The sequence below is a fragment of the Vicugna pacos genome, chromosome 8 (genome assembly GCF_048564905.1).
Source record: "Vicugna pacos chromosome 8, VicPac4, whole genome shotgun sequence".
Classification (NCBI taxonomy): domain Eukaryota; kingdom Metazoa; phylum Chordata; class Mammalia; order Artiodactyla; family Camelidae; genus Vicugna; species Vicugna pacos.
Window position 1 is genome coordinate 59,371,993 of NC_132994.1, and position 25,662 is coordinate 59,397,654.

General features: G+C 39.6%; 1 protein-coding gene across 4 annotated transcripts in view; it reads left to right on the forward strand.

Moving 5' to 3' along the window:
- The window catches only part of AIG1 (androgen induced 1), a 222,965-nt gene that overhangs the window by 22,212 nt on the left and 175,091 nt on the right, over positions 1–25,662 (forward strand). Inside the window, exon 3 of one of the 4 annotated variants that reach the window (XM_072965962.1) lies at positions 13,842–13,900. The exons of the other annotated variants lie outside the window; for them this stretch is intronic. Coding sequence (XP_072822063.1) covers positions 13,842–13,843 — 2 coding nt within the window. The 3' untranslated portion in view covers positions 13,844–13,900. Of the gene's footprint in view, positions 1–13,841; positions 13,901–25,662 lie in introns of those variants that run through there. 4 annotated transcript variants of the gene reach the window in all.

Below are 25,662 nucleotides of genomic sequence, written 5' to 3' on the forward strand. Positions count from 1 at the left end.
GAACACTGACAACACCAAATGTTGACAAGGATGTGGAGCAACAGGAACTTTCATTCATTGCTGGAAAAGGTACACTACTTTGGAAGAGAGTTTGGCTATTTCTTGTAAAACTAAATATACTCTTACCATATGATCTAGGAGTTGTATTCCTTGATATTTACTCAAAATAGTTGAAAACTTATGTCTGCATATGAACTTGCACATGGATGTTTACAGTGGCTTCATTTGTAATTGCCAAAACTTAGAAGCAACCAAGTTTTTTGGTAGGTGAATGAATAAATAACATACGATAATCCAGACAATGAAATATTATTCAGCACTAAGAAGAAATTAGCTATCACGCCATGACAAGACACAGAGGGATCTTAAATGCATATTACTGAGTGAAATAAATCAATCTGTAAAGGCTTTAGTTGTACAATTACAGCTATAGGACACTGGGAAAAAGGAAAAACTATGGATACAATAAAAAGATCAGTGGTTGCCAGGAGCTGAGGGAAGAGAGGATGAATGGGCAGAGCATGGACGATTTTTAGGACAGTGAAAATACACTATATGTATTCACCATAATGGTGGTTACATGCCACTTATACGTTTGTCCAAACCCATAGAATTTATACACCAAGAGTGAACCCTAAAGTAAACTGTGGACTTTGGGTGATTGTGATCTGTCCATGTATGTTCATTAGTTGTAACAAATGTACTGCTCTGAGGGATGTTGATAATGTGGGAGGCGGTGGAGGAGGGGCAGAAAGACTACAAGAAATTTCTGTGCCTTTCCCTTAATTTTGCTTTGAACCTAAGACTGTACTCCCCCAAAATAATAAAGTGCTAATTTTAAAAGAAGTAGTAAATATTAAAGTACTGAAAGTGCATCATTCACTATTTTTATATGCTGCTGCTGCTGCAGAAAACTTCATTTGCTTTTCAGCCAGAAATACTGCAAAGATCAAAGAGCTTTCAAAGGGATTTCTAACTAACAATAAATACAGGTACTCTGCATAATATAGGCTTGCTACGATCTCTTACATAGAGAACTCTGTATTCTAAGCAAGACAGAGACTTTTTCAAAAGTCAATCATAGAAAAAAAATGGTAAACATAAAATAGTATGATAGATATGTGCATAAGTTATTAAGCGTAATTATAAAATAGATTTTACTACGGTTGCTTTCCATGTCGTGTTCCTCTCCCATCCGTATTTCTGCCCCCTGCCTGGAGGTGGCTGCTGTCCTGAATTTTGTGTTTATCTTTCTCCTTTGTAAAGATAGCATGTACGCCTAAACAATATATTGTGTTGGTTAGTTTAGCTTGATTAGGCCCTTCAAAAAAATGGTATCATTATGAGGCTTTCTCTATCCAAATAGAAATGGCATGTTTAAGAAGCGTAACCTTCAAAAAAATGGTATCATTATGAGGCTTTCTCTATCCAAATAGAAATGGCATGTTTAAGAAGCGTAAACACGACTGTACAATGAGCCATTGTGATGTTGTTTACATGTCTGTGTTTCCTATTGCCTCAGTACTGTGTAATTTGGTCTTGCAACCAATTAGCCAATTAGGAATCGGAAGGGTGATACGTAAATGTTACTGTCTCACTGACAGGATGATTTATTAGATGCTTATATTTGAGGAATTTCACCTGTTTCGTTGTTTGGGAGGCCCAGTGCCAAACCAAAACATGCGTGTCAGGGGCAGACTGGTGGCCAGCTTTTTAAGAAAATTCAGCCCAAGTTGAACTCCCTTCAAGTACAAGTTTGTTTGTTTGCCGGTGGTGTCATACTGATTTTGAAATGGATTTACCTTTCCTTTAGCTTTGATCGGCATTGTTTAAACTTTCAGCATGCTGGGAAAAAACCCAGGGGCCCTGCTGTCACCCTCTCACTGACTATAGCTTAGTTTTTGCCACTGCTCATGCTAGGACTTTCTGTTCTTCCAGTGTCAACTGCCAAGTGGAGCCTCTAAACTTCAGATTTACATAAAGAGGTGCTTAGAAAACTGCGTGTGCTACTCGTTAACGCTGTTTACTTTGATTTCAGAGATGATTGGAGTTTTGTTTTCATTAAAAATATTCTTTTGACTTCAGTATTTTGTCCCAATGTGATTCGGGTAGAAAATGCTATCAATTGTTTTTTAAAAAGAAAGCAGCAGAAGAAGAAACTGACAGTTGGTCGTAACTTAATCCACAAAATAAAAAAGTAATCATTTACTTTAGAAAATAACAGGAGTCAATATTATGAAAATGTGTTACTTACGGCTTCTTAATTTTAAAAGGGCTCCCTTAATATTCTGATGTTTTTAACCTTTGTTTTAAAAGGCAAGTGATATATACATACCTTTGTAAAGATTTTATAGGATGCTAATGGAGAATAGAATAAAATGGTCATGTTTAAAGTTTATTGCCTTACGTAATTAATTTAAGCTCACTATTATATTAGTTTTGAATTTTATTTTGTGTTCTTTTTGTATGTATATCTTAGAAACTTTTGTTTTTCTTACAAATCTTCTTACTTATACTGATGTCAAACTGCTTTAAGCAGCAGCCATAGGTTAAGTCTATAAAAATGAGATGCCAGGTTGATGGCTTTGATTCTTCATGTTTCTATTTTAGTGGAATAAGGTGAGAAAATATGATAGTGCGATGGCATGCAGAGGGGCAACTGGGAGACCACCGAGCCCAAGGCTCAAAAAAGTCCTGGGGAGCATGTTTATCAATTAAAGTGCACACAGCCCTCAGGGTGGGACATAGCACTTATTCCCAGCATTGTGTGAATTACTCTAACTAGGGAACCACCTCGTTTGCATTCTACCATCTTAGTCTAAGTTCTAGGAGATTACTGGTTAGAGGAAGGAGGAGCAAGTTGGAAGGGTTGGGGAGAGGAAGACCATGCTGAAGGGCATGAATGGAGCTTGGAACAGGGAGAAGCCTGCAGGGGCTGGAGTCTGATGGAGGACAGCGCTGAGAGGGGGCCCTGAAAATAAGGAGAAAGAGTCCAGAACAGCTAGTCAGACAAGACTGCCATAGGAATCATCTGCTGCGACTCTTGAATTACTGCCTGAGCAAACATTTTCAGTTAGAAGAATGGCTTAAAAGATCCAGAAGATGTTAAATCTAAATTATTTCAGGTCTCTTTGGGTATTTTTTAAAGATCACACACAGAACATACCCAATGGCAGATTGCTTGTCATTGCATTATTTTTAACATTCAGAACCTTGCATGTAGAAGTGTCCTAGACAAAAAAATAGTAGTTGGTATTATTTTTCATCACCATCACACATCTTTACTTTTTGTTCTAGTTAACAGGTACCTGACTTAATAAAATACAGAAGTTAGTTATGAGCAGAGACAGATGTAGATGTGCCAAAGTCGTCATTTATATTTTTATCAAAGCGAAAACAAAACTAAAACAAGCAAACCAAGTAACTCCATACATCAGATTGCCACTTTATTTTTTTATAATGTCCCAGAGTCCTGAAGATCTGTGTACACTTAAGCACAAAATATCTATTGTACAAATATGAGTTAGACCATTACCACTGAATCTGTACTTTTGGAAAGTGTTGCTGGAGTATGCATTTAAAATTAACACAAAAGCAATGAGAAATAGCCATCCTTATTAGCTGACCAACTCACTCAGCAAGCACTTCCTGTAACCTCGCTATGTGCTGCTCTGCTAGGCTATGATAATACAGTGGTAAGTAATACACAGCCCTGCCTTCAAAAATATTGCAGCCTCGTAGGAGTGTCAGACCCAAACACATAAAACAGTGTGGAAGTACAGTGAAAGAGAGGTGGACGGGGTCTTATGAATGATTGAGAACCCCACTCCTAACAGTCACTGCTGGACTCTAAGGTGACACTTATTGGCTACGTTAAGTCCCCCCACATCAGGAGCCACACTGCTTGGGAGAACGTGTATGCCCTTCTGCCTTTGCCTGGTGAAGTGTACGGCCGTATGCAGAAGCACACAGTTTCAGCTCGTTGAGGTCTCATTTACAGCACTGAGACGGTAGATGTGATGAATACAGAAGTTTTATGAAATGAACTACCGAACGTCCTTCTGTCTGATAAGTTCTAACCCAGAATTCTTCGCTGGAGGAGAATTGCCAGGGCCTTGGGAAGAGGTTTGGTCTCCAGCCAGGATTCTTAGGAGTAACGGAGTGAAGAGCACTTGCCCTATCAGAACATTTGCCTTCCCTTTCTGCCCTACATGGAAGGAGCTGACATGTTTCTGACTGTTGCTGCTGCTGCCACTGGTGATGGCAGCCGTGGGGAAGACGGGAAGAGATTTCTGTTTTTATTTTAATCAACCCAGGGGTGTTCCCAGAAGCCATAAGATAAGCAAATGTGGGGTTGAGAGTTAGTCTATGCTGGTTTCTGAAAATCCTCTTTGTTGCCTTTCTAGTGCCTCCTTAGGACTTCTTTTTTTCCTTTCTTAATATAAGAGTTTTTTTTTTTTTTTACAACGAATCATTCCATGGAAACAGACAAGATTCCAAAATAAAAAATACAAACATTGAAAAGGTACAGTGCTTACGGCCCTGCTATATAAAGGTTTTTGCCTTAGGTTCCTCTAATCCCTTCACAGTAATAAATGACGGACTCTGGCCTCTCTTAATTCTGAGGGTGGCGCTTCCTTCTGACCTCACTGTGGTGGAGGGATCTTTTCTCCACGAAGGCCTCTCTTCCCAGCCTGCAGATGCCATCTGTGCAGAAGGACAGTGGCCCTTTGTCTCAGCCGGGCACTTTGTAGTTCTGAAGACCTCGGAGCGTGTGGCATTTGGTTCACCAAAGACCTCATAGCTTTTCCCCAGGTGTAAGCGCTTCTGTTTTTGTTTTTCTGGGCTGCATCAGAGAAGAAACCATAGAAGCTGTAGAAGAGCCTGGGTGTGTCCCACGGCTCTCGCTAGTGGGCCTGGAAGTAAACTCCAGAATTGGGGATGTTTATCCTGGGCAGAAAATGGCATATTCGCAATTTAGCTCAGCTAATGTAGGATTCTCACTGTGCCTCAGCCCATCACCACATTTCCATATTTTTACAAAATTTTGTTTAGAAAAAAAGAACACATGGCACAGACCAACAAGACCGTAGCAGAACGCTGAAGGTGTGGTCAAGCTAGGGTAACATAGGTGGTTAGTGCAGCATCCCAGGCCAAGAAAGCCAGATAAACCAAAGGAATTTGACTGACCGCAGAGAGAAGTCAGGACAACATGAAGAGTGAGGGGTACTGAGCTGCATTTGAGGGGAACAGGCAGAGCCCTGGGGGCATTCAGAAGGGGCCTGGGAGTGAGTCATCGCTAAGGCGAAGCGGCTGCTGAAGCCGGAGGGGTGAGCGAAGAGACCGTAGACCTTCAGAGTTAAAAACCAGGGAGCCAGAGATCTGTTGTGTGTTGAAATTTTGATATCGCTTACATCCCTAAGCCTGAAATACTTGTCTAGGAGTTGATAGCAGGACTGCTTCCTCGAGTTGACTGTAATCACTATGAAGTGTCAGTTTTACTGAGAAAAAAGTGTCAAACGATGCCAGTATTCTTCCCACAGCTCCAGAAAAAAAATGTGTCCACAAGCACAATTCTATCCTTGAACTGGCAACACAGGCAAAATGGGTTGTTTTCTGGAGGGGAACATATTACTGAGTTCTCTGATTTGTTTTCTGAAGCTTCCGTAGCCTGGGTTCAGATATGGGGCTTTGCCTTGGAAGCGAAGTAGAACACAAGGACCTTCACACCGCTGTCCAGCTGTGGTGCGCCTCAGCCGCCGGACCTCCCGTTCCTGAGACTTCAGCTCTGCAGGCAGCCAGCCCCCCACAGGGCAGGTGGTAGGAAAGGGGACTGACTCTTGGAATCTGGTGGTAGGAATGGAGGCCACTATGGAAATGGTAGCTTTTCAACAAGAATTCCCAAAGTCTGATGATTGACTACGGTGAAGTTGAATGCCTTTGTTTTAGTACTGTTATGGATTGAATTGTGTCCCCCCAAATTCTTATGTCAAAATCCTAACCCCTAGTACCTGAGAATATAACTTTATTTAGAAACACGTCCTGGCAGATGTAATTAGTTGAGATCATAATGGCATAGGGCGGGCCCCTAATCCAGTGTAACTGGCATCCTTATAAAAAGGGAGAATTTGGCACAGACACCCACAGGGAGAGTGCCATGTGAAGATGAAGGCAGAGCTAGGGGGGATGCATCTATAGCCAACAAACGCCAGAGATTGCCAGGAAGCCCCCGTAGGCAGGGGGAGGAGCACGGTAGTTTCCCCTCACAGCTCTCAGGGAACCAGTCTACTGACGCCTTGATCCCAGACTTCCAGCCTTCATTTTTTTTTCCTACTGTCCCTACAGGAATTTTTATTGAAATAATATGGAATTTTACATACAAATTATTTTCATAAACTCTTTATGTTTTGGAACTTGTATTTTTAAAACTTTTTATACATTTACTTTGCTTTATACCTATATTTATTGTAATTATTTACACAGTAGATTGTTATATTTCTTGTTATTCTCTTTGTGGTTTCCTCTCCCTTGAATCCTTCACTTTGATTCATTTGTTGGTGATAGAGCTACCTCTTCAAGCAAGTGTTTTTGGTGGATGGGTGGACTTGTATGCATAAGATGGGTACTTCAATTCCTGTAATATCTAAAATGTCTTTCTGTTGCTGTCACAGCTGAATAGCACTATTTAGTGTAGAATTTTTTGTTTATAATCCTCCCCTTCAAAATCCTAAAGATTTTTGTTTGTTTTAATTGAGGTAATTTAGTTGATTTATATTATTGTTTTAGTTTCAAGTGTATAGAAGAGCAATTCAGTTATACATAGATATATGTATATATCTATATTCTTTTTCAGTTCTCTTCTATTATAGTTTATTACAAGATATTGAATATCATTCCCTGTGCTATACAGTAGGAACTTGTTGTTTATCTATTTTTTTATATAGCAGTGTGCATCTGTTAATCCCATACCCCTAATTTATCCCTCCCCGGCCCCTTCTCCTTTGATAACCATAAGTTTGTTTTCTATGTCTTTGAGTCTGTTTCTGTTTTGTGAATAAGTTCATTTGTACTATTTTTTAGATTCCACATTTAAGTGGTATTACATAGCATTTGTCTTTTTCTGTCAGACTTGCTTTACTTTAGTGTGATCATTTCTTTTGTCAGAATTCTAGCTTTTAGAACTGTGAGACAATATATTTCTGTTGTTTAAACCATTCAGTTTGGGGGACTAGAAAACAAATTCATGTATTTTTGTTTGTTGTCTGTCTCTTCCAATTCACCCTGCATTCTCAGAGGTCAAGGACTCCATCCTGGTCATTTCCAAATCCTCATCCCGTAGGACAGTGTCAGGACACTTAGGGGAGCCCCCAAATATTTATTGAATAAATAAGTAAATATGCTGGTTTCTACCAATAAACACTTGGATATCTCTCAATTAGGAAAGTATATATTCTGTTCTCCCAATTCTCAAACGTATTCCAGTTGAGTGATTTTTGACCCTCAGGGTGGCTTCCTTCAACTGCTGCTGCTTCTCCCCTGATCCTACCACTCCACTTCATTTAGGTCTTTCTGTATTGAAAAAGTTAAACATAACAATTTTCATAGATTCTACAGACAAGTGCAAATTTTATACCACTGTCCTAGGAAAGCCTTCATTTGCAATAAAATTTGTATAGGTTGTATCAAACTTTTGGTTAAGATTTTTTTTTGAGGGGAAAGAAGCAACTTTTTAATTGATGGACAAATAAAGTCAAGGATTCATTTTAATACAAAGATGCCTACACAGTGTAGAGATGAGTAAATAACATATGTGGGCAATTTATTTAGACAGAGCAAAGTGATAACTTATCCAAAACATTACCCTAGATGCAGTCATCTGTCATCTGGATTGTGGAAACTAGCTCTACAAAATTCTAGTGATATGTGAGTGATCCGAGATATTTTTGAACTAGAAGTGAAAACGTAGGTCCCTAAAAGTAAAAAGGAAAACGTCCCCCCTAAATGCAGGCAATGGAGAATATGCCAGCTGGCCTTATGTGGAAAACTCGTCATCTGTTTACTTGCCTTTTAGCCTTTGTACCAAGTGGTTGGGAAGCGGTGTGGGAAGGAGGGGAGCCTTACTGGAGACTCCGAAGGAGATGTGAGGACTTAGAAGGACACGGGAAAGGAGGGAGGAATTCTGAGTCAGAGCTGGAAGGGATATCTTCTATAATACTGATGCTTGGGACTTCCAAGTTACAACTTTCTTCTGAAAACTTGGAACTCACTGAAATATCCTTATACCATGATAACCTGGAAACACTTTTAACGTAGTATCTTTTGTGTATTTCAGTTCCTGTAGTTCTTTGTGTTTGATTGGTTGTGTTTCTTCTAAAAGAGGAAAACGAAGAATAAACACTTTCACTAAGTGCCTGGTCCAGTTAAACAGATGATGGACAGCACGGTTTTACATCAAACTTCCCTCTGAAAATTCATTTGCTTGAATTATCACTGTTTTAACTGGAGTTATAGGTTTTGCCTAACTGTTTAGACTTGTCAAAATGACTGCACAAAAGCTTTTATGCTGAATTATGTCTCTCAATGTACAGTTAAGTAAAAAGTATTTTCGGAGTACAGGGAAGGTCATATCCTATGTGGTCGGAGGTGACCCTGGTGGCTTTTCGCTCCTGCGTTTACTGTGTAAGATTACTTACTGTAGCGTGAATTAGAGGCACTAGACTGAAATCTGTTTTAAAAACATTGCACACTTACTCTACTAAAAATGGTAAGGTAAAAATTTTCTTTAGGACGTCCTACTTGCTGCATGGCATTTAAGGAACATTTGCTCAACTTAAGACAGTATCTTGAGAAACCTAAAACCAAGCGAAAAGACTTGGAAGGAAATGCATCTTCTGACCGTGTTGGTCAGATGTTTGTTGTGTCCGAAAGTGCAACGAGCGAAACAGAGCTCCTTGCCTTTCCTTTTCCCTGATCTAACCTCTGTTTCTAGCAGTGAAAAACAGAAGGGCAGTTTGCAGCTCAGAGAATTCTCTCACTTAACAACCTCAGCTGGATGGGGCCCAGAATCTGGCTGTGGTGTATAAAATTACACTTTTAACTGTACGTGAGGATATTAACACTTGCCTTTGCCAGTTTCAGACAGGCACATGTATATGTGGTGTACACGTAGGTATTTAGCTTGCTAAGATAGTTACTGTTAGAAATGCCTTTTAAACCCCTGGACTATAGGTGTATTGGTGTGGAGTACCATAAATGAGCCCACCTCCTTACTCTGTCCCATTTATTTATAAATTTACTTATTCACTCACTCACGTATGTATGTATGTATGTATGTATCTATCTATCTATCTGTCTTCTAAGCACAACAGATACACTGAGAAGTACATAGATCTTACATGAGTAGCTCAAAAAACTTTTACAAAGGGAGCATATCTGTGTAACCGCCACCCAGATCAAGATATCAGACGCCAGCACCCCAGAAGCCACCCTGTGTCCCCTCCATGTCATCCCCCGCTCAGAGGTAATCACTATTTTGGCCTCTATCACTACGGACTAGGCTGCCTCTTCTTGGTTTCTGTAGAGGTGGAATCCCCCACTTGCACTGAGTGTTTTTGTTTTTTGGTCCAGCTTCTTTAGCTCAGTCTTGTGTCTGTGTGGTTCATCTGTGTGTTCGCACATAGCAGTAATTTCTTTGTTTTCATTGCTCTGTAGGATTCCATTTTGTGTATTTTAAAATTTACTTTCCATTCAAAATTTACTGATGCACTTTTGGGTTATTTTCAGTTTTTAGACATTAAGAATAATGCATCTCTGAACATGCGGGTATATATGTTTGGGGCACATGTAATGTCTGTCTAGGAATAGAATTACTTGTCAACTTTTACACACACAAAAAAATAGATTATTAATTGAAATAGCATTGCATCTGTAATGAATTTAGGGAGAATTCACATTTTGCAATATTGTACCTTCCAGGAATGCAGTCTATTCCTCCATTTCTTTAGGGATCCTTTCATGTTATCTCAGTAAAGTTTTCTGTTTTTTCTATGTGGCGGTCTTGTGCATCTTTCATTAGCTTTATTCCTCCTGGTGTGCCCTCTTTTTAGTAGAGAGCTGCTTCTAGTTTGTATAGAGGCAAATCTTCTGTTAGACTCACATCCTTAAACAAGATATTACAGAGAAACTATTTTGAAACCGAGGAGAGGAAGTGCCCTTGTGCCGTGAGGAGGAGGTGTGGGGTTTTTTCCTGTTGTTGGTTTGAGGTCGGTGAGATGCAGTATGTCTTGTCCAGATGGAATCTCTGGAATATCCTTAAAAGCAGCAGATGGGTGTGGGAAGAACGACAGAGAATATTGAGAAGCAAACTGACTTACTGCCTTGGGTAACTGCATAGTTGAATGAAGAAACCAATGCATATTTTTGAGTATCTGAACCACATTCGTTGACGTGAAACAGATGCCCATTCTAAACAAATAGATTATATCCTGGACCTATCTTCCTAAACCTTTAACTTGCCTTCACCCGTCACTGGAGATTAAATGGTCTACAATTAATGACCAAAATATTATCAGGGTGACTGAGTCAGGGATAAATTTGTTGGATTTACCATCAAATGGATTTCTCATTAAATATGAAAAAAATCTTCACAATTTAATAAGCCATGCATGAGTCAGTGAGAGCATACTGTTTCAGAGCTGAAGTCACTTGGAATTCCCTCTAGTTACTGCTCTATTTTTCTTCCCTTCCCTTTATGAAAATTTCTTATTCACTGGCTCCAACTCACTTCTCCCACTGGCTTCTGACTCCTTAAGTCCATTGAAATTGCTCTTACCTTCAAGACGCAACACCTCCTCCTTGTCAGAGTCAGTGAAAACATTTGTACTTCTCCAGCTTCTTTTCAACATCTGAGGTTATTGAAATGCTCCTTCTTCGTGGAACTGTTCTTTCCTGGCTTCTACGACGTGCACTGTCCTCTCCTGGTCTGTGTCCTCCCTCCCAGACACTCTTCCTCGGGCCATTTCCCAGGCCCTCTTCATCCCGTCAGTGTTGGAACTGCGCACAGCCAGCTTCTGCCTCGTTTGCTCACTGTGAGCTCCCGTTTCAGTGGAACGCGTTCCCCCCGTGGCCTCATGGATGAATCAGTATTCTGATGTTTTCGAAGGCTGTCTTGAAATAGCCTATGCTACAAGCACCTCTGTCGAACAACTCATTGGACTTCTCCATCTCAGGGCCTCAGTGACACCTTAAAATTAACGTGTCAGAAAAGGAAACTTTGTCACATGCTCTGCGTCTTGGTGAGGCCCCCTTCCCAGGAGGCCTGCAGCTGGGAAGTGGTTATTGACTCTCTTTTCTCCTTCGTTCTCCACGTCCAGTGACGACATCCTGGTGAGGCTTCCTCCTTAGCATCCTTGGTGTCCTCCAGCCGGTCTCCTTGCTGGCTCCTCTGCCTTCACCATCCTCACACTCCAATCTCGTATCTGCTCTCAGCGCAAACTTTCCTAATGGTGCTACTCCTCTCCTTAGAATTGTAAGATGGTTCTGTTTTCCCTGTGACAGAAAGGCCAAACCCCTCACCATGGTTTTCTAAACCTAACCATACTGGCCCCCCTCCCTGCTTCTCTTGTCTCATCTCCTGATGTGACCCCTTCACCCCGTGACGTGCCTGTTCTCCAGAACTGCTTGCTGCTCCTGCCATCTCTCTTCAGGAGCTTTCCCTTCAGAAGTGCTGCTGCTTCTGCTCAGAACAGGCCCACCACTCACCCTCCTCCTGAGGACTGCCTCCGACTCATTCTCCAGAACTCAACTCAGACACGACCTCAGATGAGAGGCCCAGTCTCATCCCTGCCCACCAGGCCAGCTTCTGTTGTATTGCATTGTGTTTATTTAGTTTGACCCCCCAACTCTGAACCTCTCGAAGGCAAGGAACACGTCTTTCATGTTGGTGTTCTCCCTCCATGATTGCTTTTACACCTGGGCACTGCATTAGGTCTGGGGATGCAAAGATGAATAAGACATCATCTCTGCCTGTGGGACTCTCACAGTATAAAGGTGAAACAGAAACGTCAACAGATAATTATTGTACAATTTGATGAGTGCCCCAATACAGGTATTTTTAAAACATGGAAGAAGCAGCACCTGATCCTGGGTCTGAGAGAGCTCTATTAAAGTGTGCACAAGGGAGCTCTAGAGAAATGATGTGCGAAGAAGTAATCCTCCGAGTAAAGATCATCTTAGGAAAATTCGTGGCAACCCTGTAGCCAGTGTTACCAGTTGCTCCCCAGAGATTGTTCCCTCAGATCTCCAGATGCAAAGAACTGTACAGGATCTAAAATATTTACAGATGATACCTGAACACATAAATATTGTGAGGTTCGGATGGAGAGATATATGCATTAAGCTTACTGGAGATTTGAAATAATCAGCATCTTATTTTGTGTGCCCAGGAGCTCTCTAACCAAAATCCTAACCCTAACTGGGACAAAAGTCCACCCCAACGTAAATATTTCCCTTTGCAGTGAATGAGAAGAGCCTGAAGTCCTGAAAGGCTCAATCCAGTTCTTTTTTGGATATAATGTTAAATCCCAGAAACAGTCCAGCAAAGCGGATCTTTACGTTTTGATTTCTGTCTGTCCACATCCCAGGAAAGGACACCTCACAGTTGAGAGCCATTTCACAGGTTTTTCTACCAGGCCCGGGGGGTGCAATTTAGGATGAACAGACACTGTAGCACTCAGAGAAGGAAGCCCATTTCATCTAGACCAAGATAATCTAGTCTGTCTACAGGACTGTCTACAGGAAGGACCCGTTCTGGTGCCTGTAGACCGAGGGACCATGACTGAACTTCAAGGGGATTGGAGAGTCCCTGAAACTCCATGCAAAATTGAGGATGTGTGCACAGAGGGAGAAAGGCCAGGGTTTTCATATTACCCTTGAAGGTCTTGTAACTCAAAGAACCGCCAGTCTGCACCATTTGATTTTTGTTCATTATGTTTATTCATGTTGTTAGTCATTTATTGAGAATCCAGGTCATAGGCGTTTTGCTCAATGCTGACTTACTGTTCTGATGTGTGTTGCAGTGATGCATGGAATGGTTCAAATGCAAGTCAAGAGCCTAGTTTCAGGTGCTTCCAGGTACAAGAACTCGTTTAGTCTTCACAGTAAACCTGTTTGGTAAATATTCTCATGACCATTTTACCAAAGAGGAAACTGAAGTTCAGAGTGTAAAAAGAACTTTCCTAAAAACAGCTGAGTACTCAACCAGGTGAACTGGACCTAAGAATCTAGAGATGAATAGAACATTCTGCTCCTTAGGAAGCTCACAATCTTCTAGGGCAGCCAGACAGAAATGGACACCTAATTATAGGGACATAAGTGCAAGGATGGATGAATATATAATATGAAACCTTGGCGCCAAGGTGCATGTCATCACTCCAGCTGTGCTTTGTGAAGGAGAGAGGGGAGCTGGATCTTGAAGGGTGAGTAACAGTGGACTAGGTGAAATTAAAAAGCATACCCAGTTGATGTAAAAGCATTTGCAAAACACAGACACGTGAGCTAGTCTTTGCTTGTGATAAAATGATAGTGCTTTGGAACGTTGAGCACATAAATAAATAAATACCAGAGCTTAGAAAAAGATGTGTCAGAGAACCAGCTTCTGCCCTGTATGTTTCCACATACATTAACAATCTACAGTTCCCTTGCAGAAAGTAGCCCAGGTATATATGTAGCCACCGTTTAAAAATACTTTTTTAGATTTTTTCCCCCAAAGCTAATTCAGTTGGTGTGTCCCTCGCACTGTGAGAAGTACTAGCATAATTTGTTGATTCTGTGAATTCTCTTAGGACAGAGAAACACTGTCAGCATTCTCTAACCCAGTATGAGTACAAACCAAATCCCAGCCCAACAACTAACCCAACAGACGTGAAACTGCTTCAACTACTTCATGGCCCTGAATAGCAGGTAGGTTAATAGAAAGTATATCTTCAAGCTGAGCTATCAAAATACATCTCTGTTTTCAAAAATCTTACGGGGTAGTTAAATTTAATGCTTTTTTTTTTTCCTCCTGAAAAAAGAAGCATAGATAGTTAAAACAATGCTAGACATTTCCTGTGAGAACCTTTGACATAATTAGTTTATTTGTTACTTGCTGTTTTCATTACAAGTTTTCAACAAGTTCTCAGAAATGTGAATGGAAAACGTCTCAGATTCCACTTTAAAATATGTGGGAAAGAAAAGGCACAAAGGTGGATGTGGTGGCAAGAAGAGGAGACTATGGGCAGCTATGAGGCCAGCACGATTTTTACTTCATTACCAATTAGACATAGTGATTTATAATTTGAATAAAATGTTCAGGTTGTAAGTGTAAGTGCATATTTTTCCACTTGAAAAAGTCAGTTAAACTATGATAAAATTTTCAACGGATGTCAGCTGACTGGTCCTCAATCACTAGAAAACAGGATCACGGCATTCTGGGTACCGTTAGAGTGTCATGTGCATCAGATGCTGCAAGTATACTGGCTAAAAGCTATATTTTTAGATTATTATTTCTTTGTATGTTTTACATAAACATGAGATCATGCTCTATACCAAATGCTTTTCTGTACCTGTGTTCTTTCATCTGTAAAATCGGGATTATTGGAGCCCCTGGCTCACAGAGTTGTTGTGAGGATTAAATGAGATGGGTTACAATTAAGAAATAGGTGGGAGAACTAAATAGACATTCTTCCAGAGAGGACATGCAGATGGCCAACAGGCACATGAAAAGATGCTTAACATCGCAAATCATCAGGGAGATGCAAATTAAAACCACAGTGAGATACCACTTCACACCTGTCAGAATGGCTGTCATCAGAATGAACACAAATAACAAATGATGATGTGGAGGAAAGGGAACCCTTGCACGCTGCTAGTGGGAATGTAAATTTGTGCAGCCACTGTGGAAAATAGTATGGAGGTTTCTCAAAAAACTAAAAATAAAACTACCATATGACCCAGCAATTCCACTCCTGAGTATCTAACAACAACAACAAAAAAGTGGTAATTTGAAAAGATACACTCACCCCAATGTTCATAGCAACATTATTTACAATTGCCTTAGTGTTCATCTAAGTATTCATTAGCAGATGAATGGATAAAGATGTGGTGTATATATGTGTGTATATATATAAATATACACGTATGTAATGGAATACTACTCATCCAAAAAAAGAATGAAATTTTGCTATTGTACCATTATGGATAGACTTGGAGAGTGTATGCTAAGTGAAATAAGTCAGACAGAGAAAGACAAACCCTATATAATATCACTTTTATGTGGAATCTAAAAAATAAAACAAACTAGTGAATAGAACAAAAAAGAAGCAGACCCATAGATACAGAGGACAAACAAGTGGTTGCAATGGAGAGAGGGAAGAGGGGAGGGACAATACAGAGGCAGGGGGTAAAAAGAGTTATCATGGAATTATATGAAATCAAGTGTGTGAAACTTTTGAAAATTGTAAAGCACTATAGAATTTAAAGACTCTTCCATTCAATAAACATCTATTGACCAAAAAAAAAAAAAAAAAAGAATTGGATCAGTAGAGAGCCCAGAGAGCCTGACACACAATCAGCATTCAGTTATATTTATGCTGGATTATATATTAAAAGCATTTTCTCAAGTTGCTAACTATTGTTCAAAGACTTCAAAGACATGATGTTTCAAGGATATATAACATCCCACAATTCCCTCAAGTTTCAAATATTTTGTTTTGGTCAGTTTAACAATTTCCAGATTGTTCATAGTATAAACTGTTAAGTGAAATAAATACTCTCGTCCATAAGTTTTTGTGACCAAGTAATGTGCATTTCTAAAAGTATTTTTAAAGACTCTGATTCATCTGTTCAAATTACAGTCTTGAAATATTGTACCCATTTGGAACTACACATTTCTATTACAGTATTTAAATAAGGATTAAGTAAATGTAAGAGAATCTGGAGAAATGTAATAGAAAGCTAAAAACTTCAGAACCAGAATATTTGCATTTATTTATACCATGGGAGGCAAGACAAATATAATGTCCATTATCTTGCATATTTAAAAGAAGCTTTTTTTCATTTTTTAATTGAAATATAGTTGATTTACAGTGTTGTGTTAGTTTCAGGTGGACAGCAAAGCGATGCATATATATGTATATATATCTTCTTTTTCATATTATTTTCCATTGTAGGTTATTTCAAGATATTGAATATAGTTCTTTATGCTATACAATAGGTCCTTGTTGTTATCTATTATGTATATAGTAGTATGTATCTGTTAATTCCAAGCTCCTAATTTATCCCTTCCCCCCTTACCCTTTGGTAACCATAGGATTGTTTTCTACATCTGTGAGTCTGTTTCTGTTTTGTGAATAAGTTCATTTGTATCATTTTTTTTAGATTCCACATATGAGTGATATCTTATGATGTTTGTCTTTCTCTGTCTAACTTATTTCACTTAATATGATAATCTCTGTGTCCATCCATATTGCTCCAAATGGCATTATTTCATTCTTTTTTATGGCTGAGTAGTGTTCCACTGTCCATATGTATATATATCACATCTTCTTTATCCATTCATCTGTCAGTGGACATTTAGGTTGCTTTTTTGTCTTAGCTATTATAAATAGTACTGCTGTGAATGTTGAGGGTATATGTATCTTTTTGAATTAGAGTTTTCGCTGTATATATGCCCAAGAGTGGGATTGCTGGATCATATGGTAACTCTAGTTTTTAAGGAAACCCCATACTGTCCTCCATAGTGGCTGCACCAATTTACAGTCCCACCGTCAGTGTAAGAGGGTTCCTTTTTCTCCACACCCTCTCCAGTGTTTATTATTTGTAGATATTCTGATGATGGCCATTCTCACAGGTGTAAAGCGATACTTCCCTGTAGTTTTGACTTACATTTATCTAATAATTAGCGATGTTGAGCATCTTTTCATGTGCCTATTGGCGATTTGTTTGTCTTCTTTGGAGAAATGTCTGTTTAGATCTTGTGCCCATTTTTAACTGGGTTGTTTGTTTTTTGTTATTGAGCTGTATGAGCTGTTTGTATATTTTGGAAATGAGTCCCATATTGGTCACATCATTTGCAAATATTTTCTTCCAGTCCATTAGTTGTCTTTTTCTTTTGTTTATGGTTTCCTTTGCTGTGCAAAAGCTTGTAAGTTTGATTAGGACCTGTTTGTTTATTTTTGCTTTTATTTGTTTTGCCTGGGTAGACTGACCTAAGAAAGCATTGCTACGATTTATGTCAGAGAAGGTTTTGCCAGTGTTCTTTTCTAGGAGCTCTATGGTATCATGCATTACACTTAAGTCCCTAAGCCATTTTGAGTTTGCTTTTGTGTATGGTGTGAGGGAGCGTTCTAACTTCATTGATTTACATGCGCTGTCCAGCTTTCCCAACACCACTTGCCGAAGAGACTGTCTTTTCTCCATTGTGTGAGTTTATTTCTGGGCTCTGTTCTGGTCCATTGATCCATACATAAAAGAAGCTTTTGTGTGATGAAATGAAAGCATTGTATTGAAGTCAAGAAGTCTAATTCCTATACTGACTGATCCAGGGATTTATATAAACTTGAGGAAGTCACTCTACCTCTCACAGTTATATAGTTACAGTTCATAAAATGGTGATGCAATACCTATCTTAAAAGGTTTCTGTGGTCGTTAAATAAGATTGTTAAGCACCAGTCAAAGTCTTGGCACAAAGTAAGCACCTGTGGTTGACCACAGTGTTAATGACCAAGAATACAATTTTTGCTGGAGAGCAGGCCTTCCGCCTTCCACATTTATTGCATCTGTAGATTCATAAAGTAGCAGAGTTCCCATCAGGTGTCCTGGCTGCTCCATGAATGGGCAGAGGGCAGAATTCCATGACATCTTTCCGTTGTACTGTCAACATTTTCAGTAGTCTTGGTTTGGATTCAGTTGACATGGTTCTCTTCCTTGATTGAACACACATTTAGCTCCAGCCTTGTTCCAAGCACTGAACCAAGCACTGGTGATCCTGGAATGAAAAAAATGTAATCTTTGTCCTTGATGGGTCCACAACCTAGACAGGAAGTGGGTGCCATCTTTCTTTTCTGGGTAAAATTCTTCTCTGTACTTTTAGTAAACATTTTTTATGCTCTTCCCTTGAGACATACACTGGTAGATATTTTAAAAGTTAAAAGTGAGTAATAAGAAAACCAGGCCCACTCCCCTGAGGTGGTAAGAATGTGGTATTACAAGTTAATTAGCAGGCCTTGGTAGAAGGAGGATGGGCTTGTCATTAAAAGACCTGGGTTCACAGTCAGGCCTCAGAATATACTTGTTAAATGATTTTGAGCAGGGCAGGCCCCTGTGTTCAAAGCAGGAAAGTGAAAAGAGTCAAAATTCAATTGCTCATTCATTCATTTGGCAGGTATTTATTGAGTGCTAGGGATTCACCAGTGAATAACATATACAACAAATCCCAGCCCTCGTGGAGATCAGAGTCCAGTGGGAGAAAGGGGAGGATATAAAAAATGTTTCTTGTGCAGGAGAAGAAAGGCAGTGGAGAGAGCTAAGGAGTACCATTAGGGAGGACGGGATGTAATTTTACAGAGAACTGCAGGGACAGCCTCACTACAAGCTAATGTTTGAGTGAAGAAAGTGAAGGAGTGATTCAAGGAATCAGCAAGTATAGGGGCTCCAAATGGGAGACCAGTGGGACTGGAGCAGGGAGGGTGAGGGAGAAAGTGGCAGGAGACAGGAAGAGCCTTGTGGGACATATTGTTAGAGACTTTGACTTCTGAGGGGGAGGGTATAGCTCAGTGGTAGAGTGCTTATGCTGCATGAGGTCCTGGTTTCCATCCCCAGTACCTCATTATAAATAAACAAACAAACCTAATTACCTTTCCCTCCAAAAAACAGCAACAACAACAGAGGCATTGACTTTGACTGCATATGAGATAGGATGCTCTTGAAAGAGTCTGACCTGAGTGACATGATCTGACTTTTAACAGCCTCATTCTGGCTGCTGCAGAGAAGGGTAGAAAAACAAGGCAGTCAGATGGGAGGCTTTTCAACAATCTAGGTGAGAGTTGATAGCGACAGGGACTGTGGAGGGAGTAGTCGAAGTGGTACAGAGTGTCAGATTCTGGAGATGATTTTTCTCAGGTAGCGCTATCAGGATTTGCTAACGAACTGCATCAGCAGAGCTTGGGGGATGCGTTACTATCAAGTCAGAGTTGCCATCCATGGAGACGAGGCTGATTGTGGGAGAAGCAGATTTGTCAGGAAAGGAGTGCAGTTTTGGACCTGTTACATTGGAGATGCCTATGTGAAACATTCAAATGAGGATGTTGAATAGAAAGTTGGAATTCAAGGGAGAGGTCTGGGCTAGAGATGTAAATGTGGATAGGAGTCGTTATCACAGAGCAGGTATTCAAAGGCAGGAGACTGGATCAGATCACCAAAGCAGTGCAAGCACCCGGGAAAGAGAAGAGCCCTGGGATATCCCAGAGTGTGGAGGGTTCAAACTTAGAGAGGACCCAGCCCAGAGACAGAGAAGGAGTAGTCAGTGGAACTAGTAGAACAACCCACGTAAAAGCACATGGCATGCAGTGAACTCCCATATAGACAGCATCATACTACTGTAACACACTTCTGTAAACATGCAGGATATCATGATTTTTTGGTGCAAAATTTGATTGGAGTCTATTTCATGTGTAGCCTTTCCCCTGTTCACTGTGGTCACCATGAAAAGCATTTTTTTTTTTAGCTCAATGATGTCCTCAGGACCTGAAAGATTTAAAGACTTTTCCTCCCAGGGATTGATTCAGGCACAAGGACGATTTGAGCATCGCTGGCGCTGGTTAGGTGCGGCCCCATGCAGCATGTTTCACAGTAATGCTCAGGCAGAAATAGTCATCTCAGCCTCAAATTTACTACCTAAAAACACACTGATTTCGGAAAAATGCCAAAGGAATTTAGGTCCACAAAGGTTATAATATTATTGAAACAGATATATACATTATTTACAATATGCTTTCAACATTAAGGTAAGACAGACCTGTTGATTGGACTTAAGACAGGGGCCAGTTTTTCTACGATATTTTAAAGACACCTTCCAGAAAATGTTTTTTGTAAGCTGGCTTTTGTCATCGGGTATCAGTAGAGAGCTTTTTCACAGGTTGGCTATATATATTCAATTTACAGAAATTAGTTTAATAGCTTGACACATTATGCTAAGTGAAGTAAGCCAGTCACAGAAGGACAAATACTGCGTGAATCCACTGATGTAAGGTATCTAAAATAATCAAACTCAAAGAACAGAGGGTAGAACGGTGGTTGCTAGGGGTTGGGGAGAGGGGATGAGGAGCTGCTAATTAACGAGTGTAAAGTCTCAGTTATGTAAAGTGAATAAATTCTAGAGGCCTGTTTTACGACATTGTGCCTATAGTTAATAATACTGCATGGTGCACTTAAAATTTGGCAGGAGGATAGATCTCATGTTAAGTGTTCTTACTACAATAAAATAAAAAGAAAAAATTTAAAAAAGAAATTAATTTAGTGGCCAAACCCCAAGATCTGTCATTTATGTTGCCTTATGATTGGTAGTGTTACGAAGTAACTGAGTCATAATATCCTATTAAGAGTTTTACAACAAAAAGGGAATCAAAAGACCGAAATAAAAAGATTGCTAAAGCCGTTTCTAAGTGGAGCTTCTAGACACTGTTCCTAAGAAAGAATTTCCATACTACTTTCTCATCACTTAGTAGCAGATTTCTAAGATCATGTCTGGGAACATTCTGGCTACCAGAGGGGCCTAGATTTTTGACCATATGTGCTCAATTTAAATAACAAACACATCATAAACTTTGCAACATGTATCTTTAAACCAAAGGCTTTTGAAGGCTAAGCAATTGAAAACTGTGGAATAATTTTCATAATATGTTGTCCTTTCAAAAGGTATCCATCTATAGGGCAATACTAGAGTTAAGTGGCATTTACTTCTGAGCATGGATAACGAACACTAGTTCAGAAGTGCAGAGGCAGCTGGTACTTATCATAACAGACACATGCCGTGGATGGGAGAGAATGGCCCTGAAGCATTAGGCTTCCTAAACTCCCAGAGGCAAGGTAGCCTTTACAGGTCTCTAAGATGGAGAGAAAAACGGTTACGTGCTTGCAGTAACCCATAAGCACTTTGGACTTTGCTGTCTAAGTGACTTGTCCGTTCCTACTCCAGTGTCCGGGATCCGGGGCTTCTACCTGGGTAAAGATTCTTGGACAGAGGCAGTCACCCCTGTCTGTGCTTGCTGCTCAGTGCACCGATTGGTGTGATTCACACAGTGACAGCACAAGGGAACATAAGGTCACCAAAGAGAAAGGTCTTTCTGATTCTGCATTTGGGGAGATTTCACTCAGGATACTTTGATGTCACAAAGGAAGGCTGGGCTTTGTCTGTCCCAGGCTCAGTATCAGTAATGGATTTCTTTTCTTCATCGCTGAGGCAGATGCTGTATAAACTACATATAAGTATCCTCATGGACAGTCTGTAAATTTAACATAATTTGAGGAACACCTCTAGGTAATATTTTCAGTTCAGTTCTAGCATCTGGTGTCAGTCGTGATAGAAAACATGGGTAGATCAGCTCTTCCTTGCCCTGCATAGTCTCACCTATGTGATGTCTTCCAGCATTTACCAGTTTGAAACATCAAACCTCAGCTGCTGCATTCTGATCAAGAGAGTTGACTGTAGGTTGAACATTCATGTAATATGAAAAATAAAAAAATTTATATATATGTATATTTTCAGAATGTGTGAGCATATTACACCTTCATGTTTGCAATGGACTGAATCTTTGTATCTCCCTCCTCAAATTCACATACTGAAATCTTAACTCTCAAGGTGATGGTATTAGGAGGTGGCATTGTTGGGGCCTGATTAGGTCATGCTGGTGGAGCCCTAGTGGATGGGGTTAGTGCCCTAATGAAAGAGACCCCACAGAGTTCTCCTGACCCTTCTACCATGTAAGGACACAAAAGAAAAGACAGCCATCTGTGAACCAGAAACTGGGTCTTCCCAGACACCAAATCTGCCAGCACCTTGGTCTTGGACTTCCCAGCCTCCAGAACCGGAAGAAATAAACCTGATAGTTTATAAGCCACTCAGTGTATGGTATTTCTATTATGCAGCCCAAACAGACTAAGACAACAGTACATAATGCTTTTCTCCCAAAGATCAGTTTAGCTTATCCTCCTTTCCCTCGGTTTCCCTTGCTCCTTCCCTCCCTTCTTCCTTCTTTACCTACCAACATTGCCATAAAAATATCACTATTAGTTATTTGGAGAAGCTATTAAAACCATTTTTTTAGCATCCACTCCAGTGTGGTCAGCAACCAGGGCTCCCTCGCTGGCAAGTGGTGTATATGTCCTACCTCTTAGAAACCATAGAGAAGCATTTGATTTTTCTACTGTTAAAACCTTGTGGTAATCATTTCAAATAATGTTAGTATTAATGATTGTGATTTTAGAAAACTACTCAAAAAATCTAATTTGGCATCACTTAGAAATTTGTGAACAGTTTTTTTTTGTTTGTTTTGGGGTTTTTTGTTTGGTTGGTTGGTTTTTGTTTTGTTTTGTTTTACTAAATTTAGTAGACTATACCCTGGACAAGACAGTTTTTCATAAAGTTGTTTTTCCTAGCTCTCTTTAAAATTTGGCATTACGTTTAGGATGCTTTCTGTCATCAAGCGTAGTACACTTCCTGACTTCTAACCAACAACAGATTTACTTTCATTTATTTGGTATTCTGGTGAGGAAGTTGTTGCTAGTTTTCAAAATTAATGTACCTTATGAAGCAACATAAAATATGTATCTTCTGTTTTCTGAGGCTTTAGAACTCTTAGATGTTTCTTTTTGAATTTATATTTTTAATTTACTTTGATTTCTTAATGGGTAGTATTGAATTAGAATCTCTCAGGAGACATTTCCAGATAAATACAGTCTTTAGAAGAAGAAATGTATATTTTTATTAATACCTGTTGGAACATCAGAAGATTTTGGATTTTCCTTCCTTATTCCATCCACAATAAAAGTGATGAGAATACCTTTACCCCTTTATTGGGGATATTTATTTTTTAATTGTTCTGTCCATATACAACCTTAGCTATTGATTCTTTTTTTTTTTTTGCTATTTATTAGCTTTTAAACACACTCTTTGTATGTTTATGAGAACAGAAATGTGGTGAGGTCAAAAGAAGATGCATTACTTTAACAAAACTGAAAGGAAAAATGCCATTTATATTTCTATTGATGCAAGACACTCAGTAACTATTCATTGTTTTATAAACATGTATTTTATATTGATATATTTAATTGATAGGTTTCTAAAAGATCTGATTTTTTTAAGAACCTATGCTTCTTGTATTTTGGTTCCATTTTTTTAAACTTTTTTTTTTGACCCAGAAATTTACAATAACATAATTATCACGTAAAATTCACTTCTTGCGGTATTTTTTTTCTCCTCAACTCCACTGACTTTTATCCCAGCCACCCAGGAGCTTCCTGCCAGGTCACCCCTGGATCTCGTGGTCATTGAGAACATCTCGACCTCTAGCTCATTTTTCCACCGCAGTCTCTCATCATTCACTTTGTTCGCTCCCACCAGATCTGTGACCACCTCCTCCCCCGCCCCTAAAAAAAGCCTCATGCTCCGTCACTCTCTGGATGTTTTCTCTAACCACGCTAAACCTCCTGAAAACCTCACTGCCCTCACCCCCATTAGGTCCCTTTGCCCGCCCTGTGTCTGGGGCACTGAGCATGACTGGAAACAAATGCAGGTACCCGCTGTGTTTTGAAAGCTCGCTGGGCACCTCTCTGCTTTTATGAAAGACCTACATTAGTACCTGTTTTCACGAAAAGCAGGAAACGCAAAAACAGTGTTCAGCATTTGTTTCGCAGTGAGTTGTTAACACATGCCCCTGAGCAGTGGGCCCCCCCGCCCAGCTCCTTCCCCAGGGTTCCTGGCAGCATTGCACTCAAGCCGCCATGGCTTTGAACTGTGTCTGCGAGCTTCTGTGCTTTCTGTCACTTTTGTGCATCTGTTAGCAAGATGTGTCCTCAGGTAATTGCTTCCTCACTTTACCCTTTTTGGCTCATGAAAGGTTTTCTAGGAATGCGCTACTTTCTGAGAGCGGGGAAACCTGTAAGACAACACTGCAGAAATACAGCCCTGCCATCCCCTTCTTTACAGGGCCCTCAGCATTTCCTGGCCATCCTTCCACCAGCCCCACATCAGGTCCCCTCTTTCTCCACTCAGCTGCCTTTGCCATGATCATTAATTCTGTAATTAGTAAATGTATACTAATACAGCCCAGATGTGGTGCTAACCTCTAGGGATACAGTATCTAACTAAAACCAAACCCTGACCTCATTTGCCTACAAGAGAGTCAGGCATTTATAAAGTAGTAACATTAATGATGATTTCATTACACTTGAATCAAGTAGTGAAACACACAAAGTAAAAGGTGTCCTGAAATGCGTACTGGGGTAGGGCGGCTTTAACTTGGCTCTTGGTAGCATTTTATTGTTATTATTGTCTTCCCCTTATAGTTTTACCATATGTACATCCCTGGAATAATGTGGATTCTTTTTTCATTTCTTTTAGATCTTTATGTAAATAGTGTGGTACTTTTTCAGTCTTCTGAGACTTGCTTTTATTGTTCAATGTTATGCTTATACAACCATCCTTGTTGATATATGTAACTCTAGGTATCTTTTCACTGCTGTATATTATTCTTTAAATACCTCTATTTATCCATGGTTGAGTCTGTGCACATTTGGGTTGTTTTTCTATTTTTTTTTTTTGTTGTTATAAACAATTCAGATATAAACAGGAAAGGTGTGGTTAAAAAGATAGGTTAATTTTCAACATACATACAAAATTTAGTTTTGGCCTTTCACTTCAACCCTCTCTAACACAAGTACCACATGTTTGTAGCAAAAATAACTTGTTTCTTAATAGAAACTTAAGGTTATAACTTTGTTGAGAAAGTAATGGTCATATTTACATTGTTACCTAAATAATTGAGAACTTGACTGTATTTCTTAGTTTCCTGATGTAATAAATAACGGTACCACTTCTAACTTTAAAAAAAAAATCATACTAATCTAAAGGACAGAAGCATATACCTAAAATTCCATTCTCATCCCAAGCTGTATTCTCTAGATTCTGGGAGACACATGAGACCATTCTTAGGTATAGACATCCTCAGCCTCACTGGATGATGCCATATGCAAAGTAATTGAACAAAAATATATTCTCACTTAGTTATCAGACTTTTCTGTATCGTTAATGAATTGATAAAATGTCTTTGGGGCCTTAATTTTTTTCTGAGACTTTACTTTGTCACTTAAGTTGGTTGGTGACAGGACTCTTCCAGCTCTTGCTTCATAACTTCTCAAACTATAAGAACTCTGGAATTTTATAAATACTCTTATTCTTTAGGTAAAATATTGTGGAGTCATGATTAAACTAGTGGAGAACAGAAATGAAAAGAATGGTTCGTCTTCTGCCTTTTGGGCTCTGCACCAGTAAACTTCAGAGTGAGATATTAAACAAATTAATGTGGCAGAACAATGGCCAGTTTGAGTTAAAAATAGAAAATATTGTCT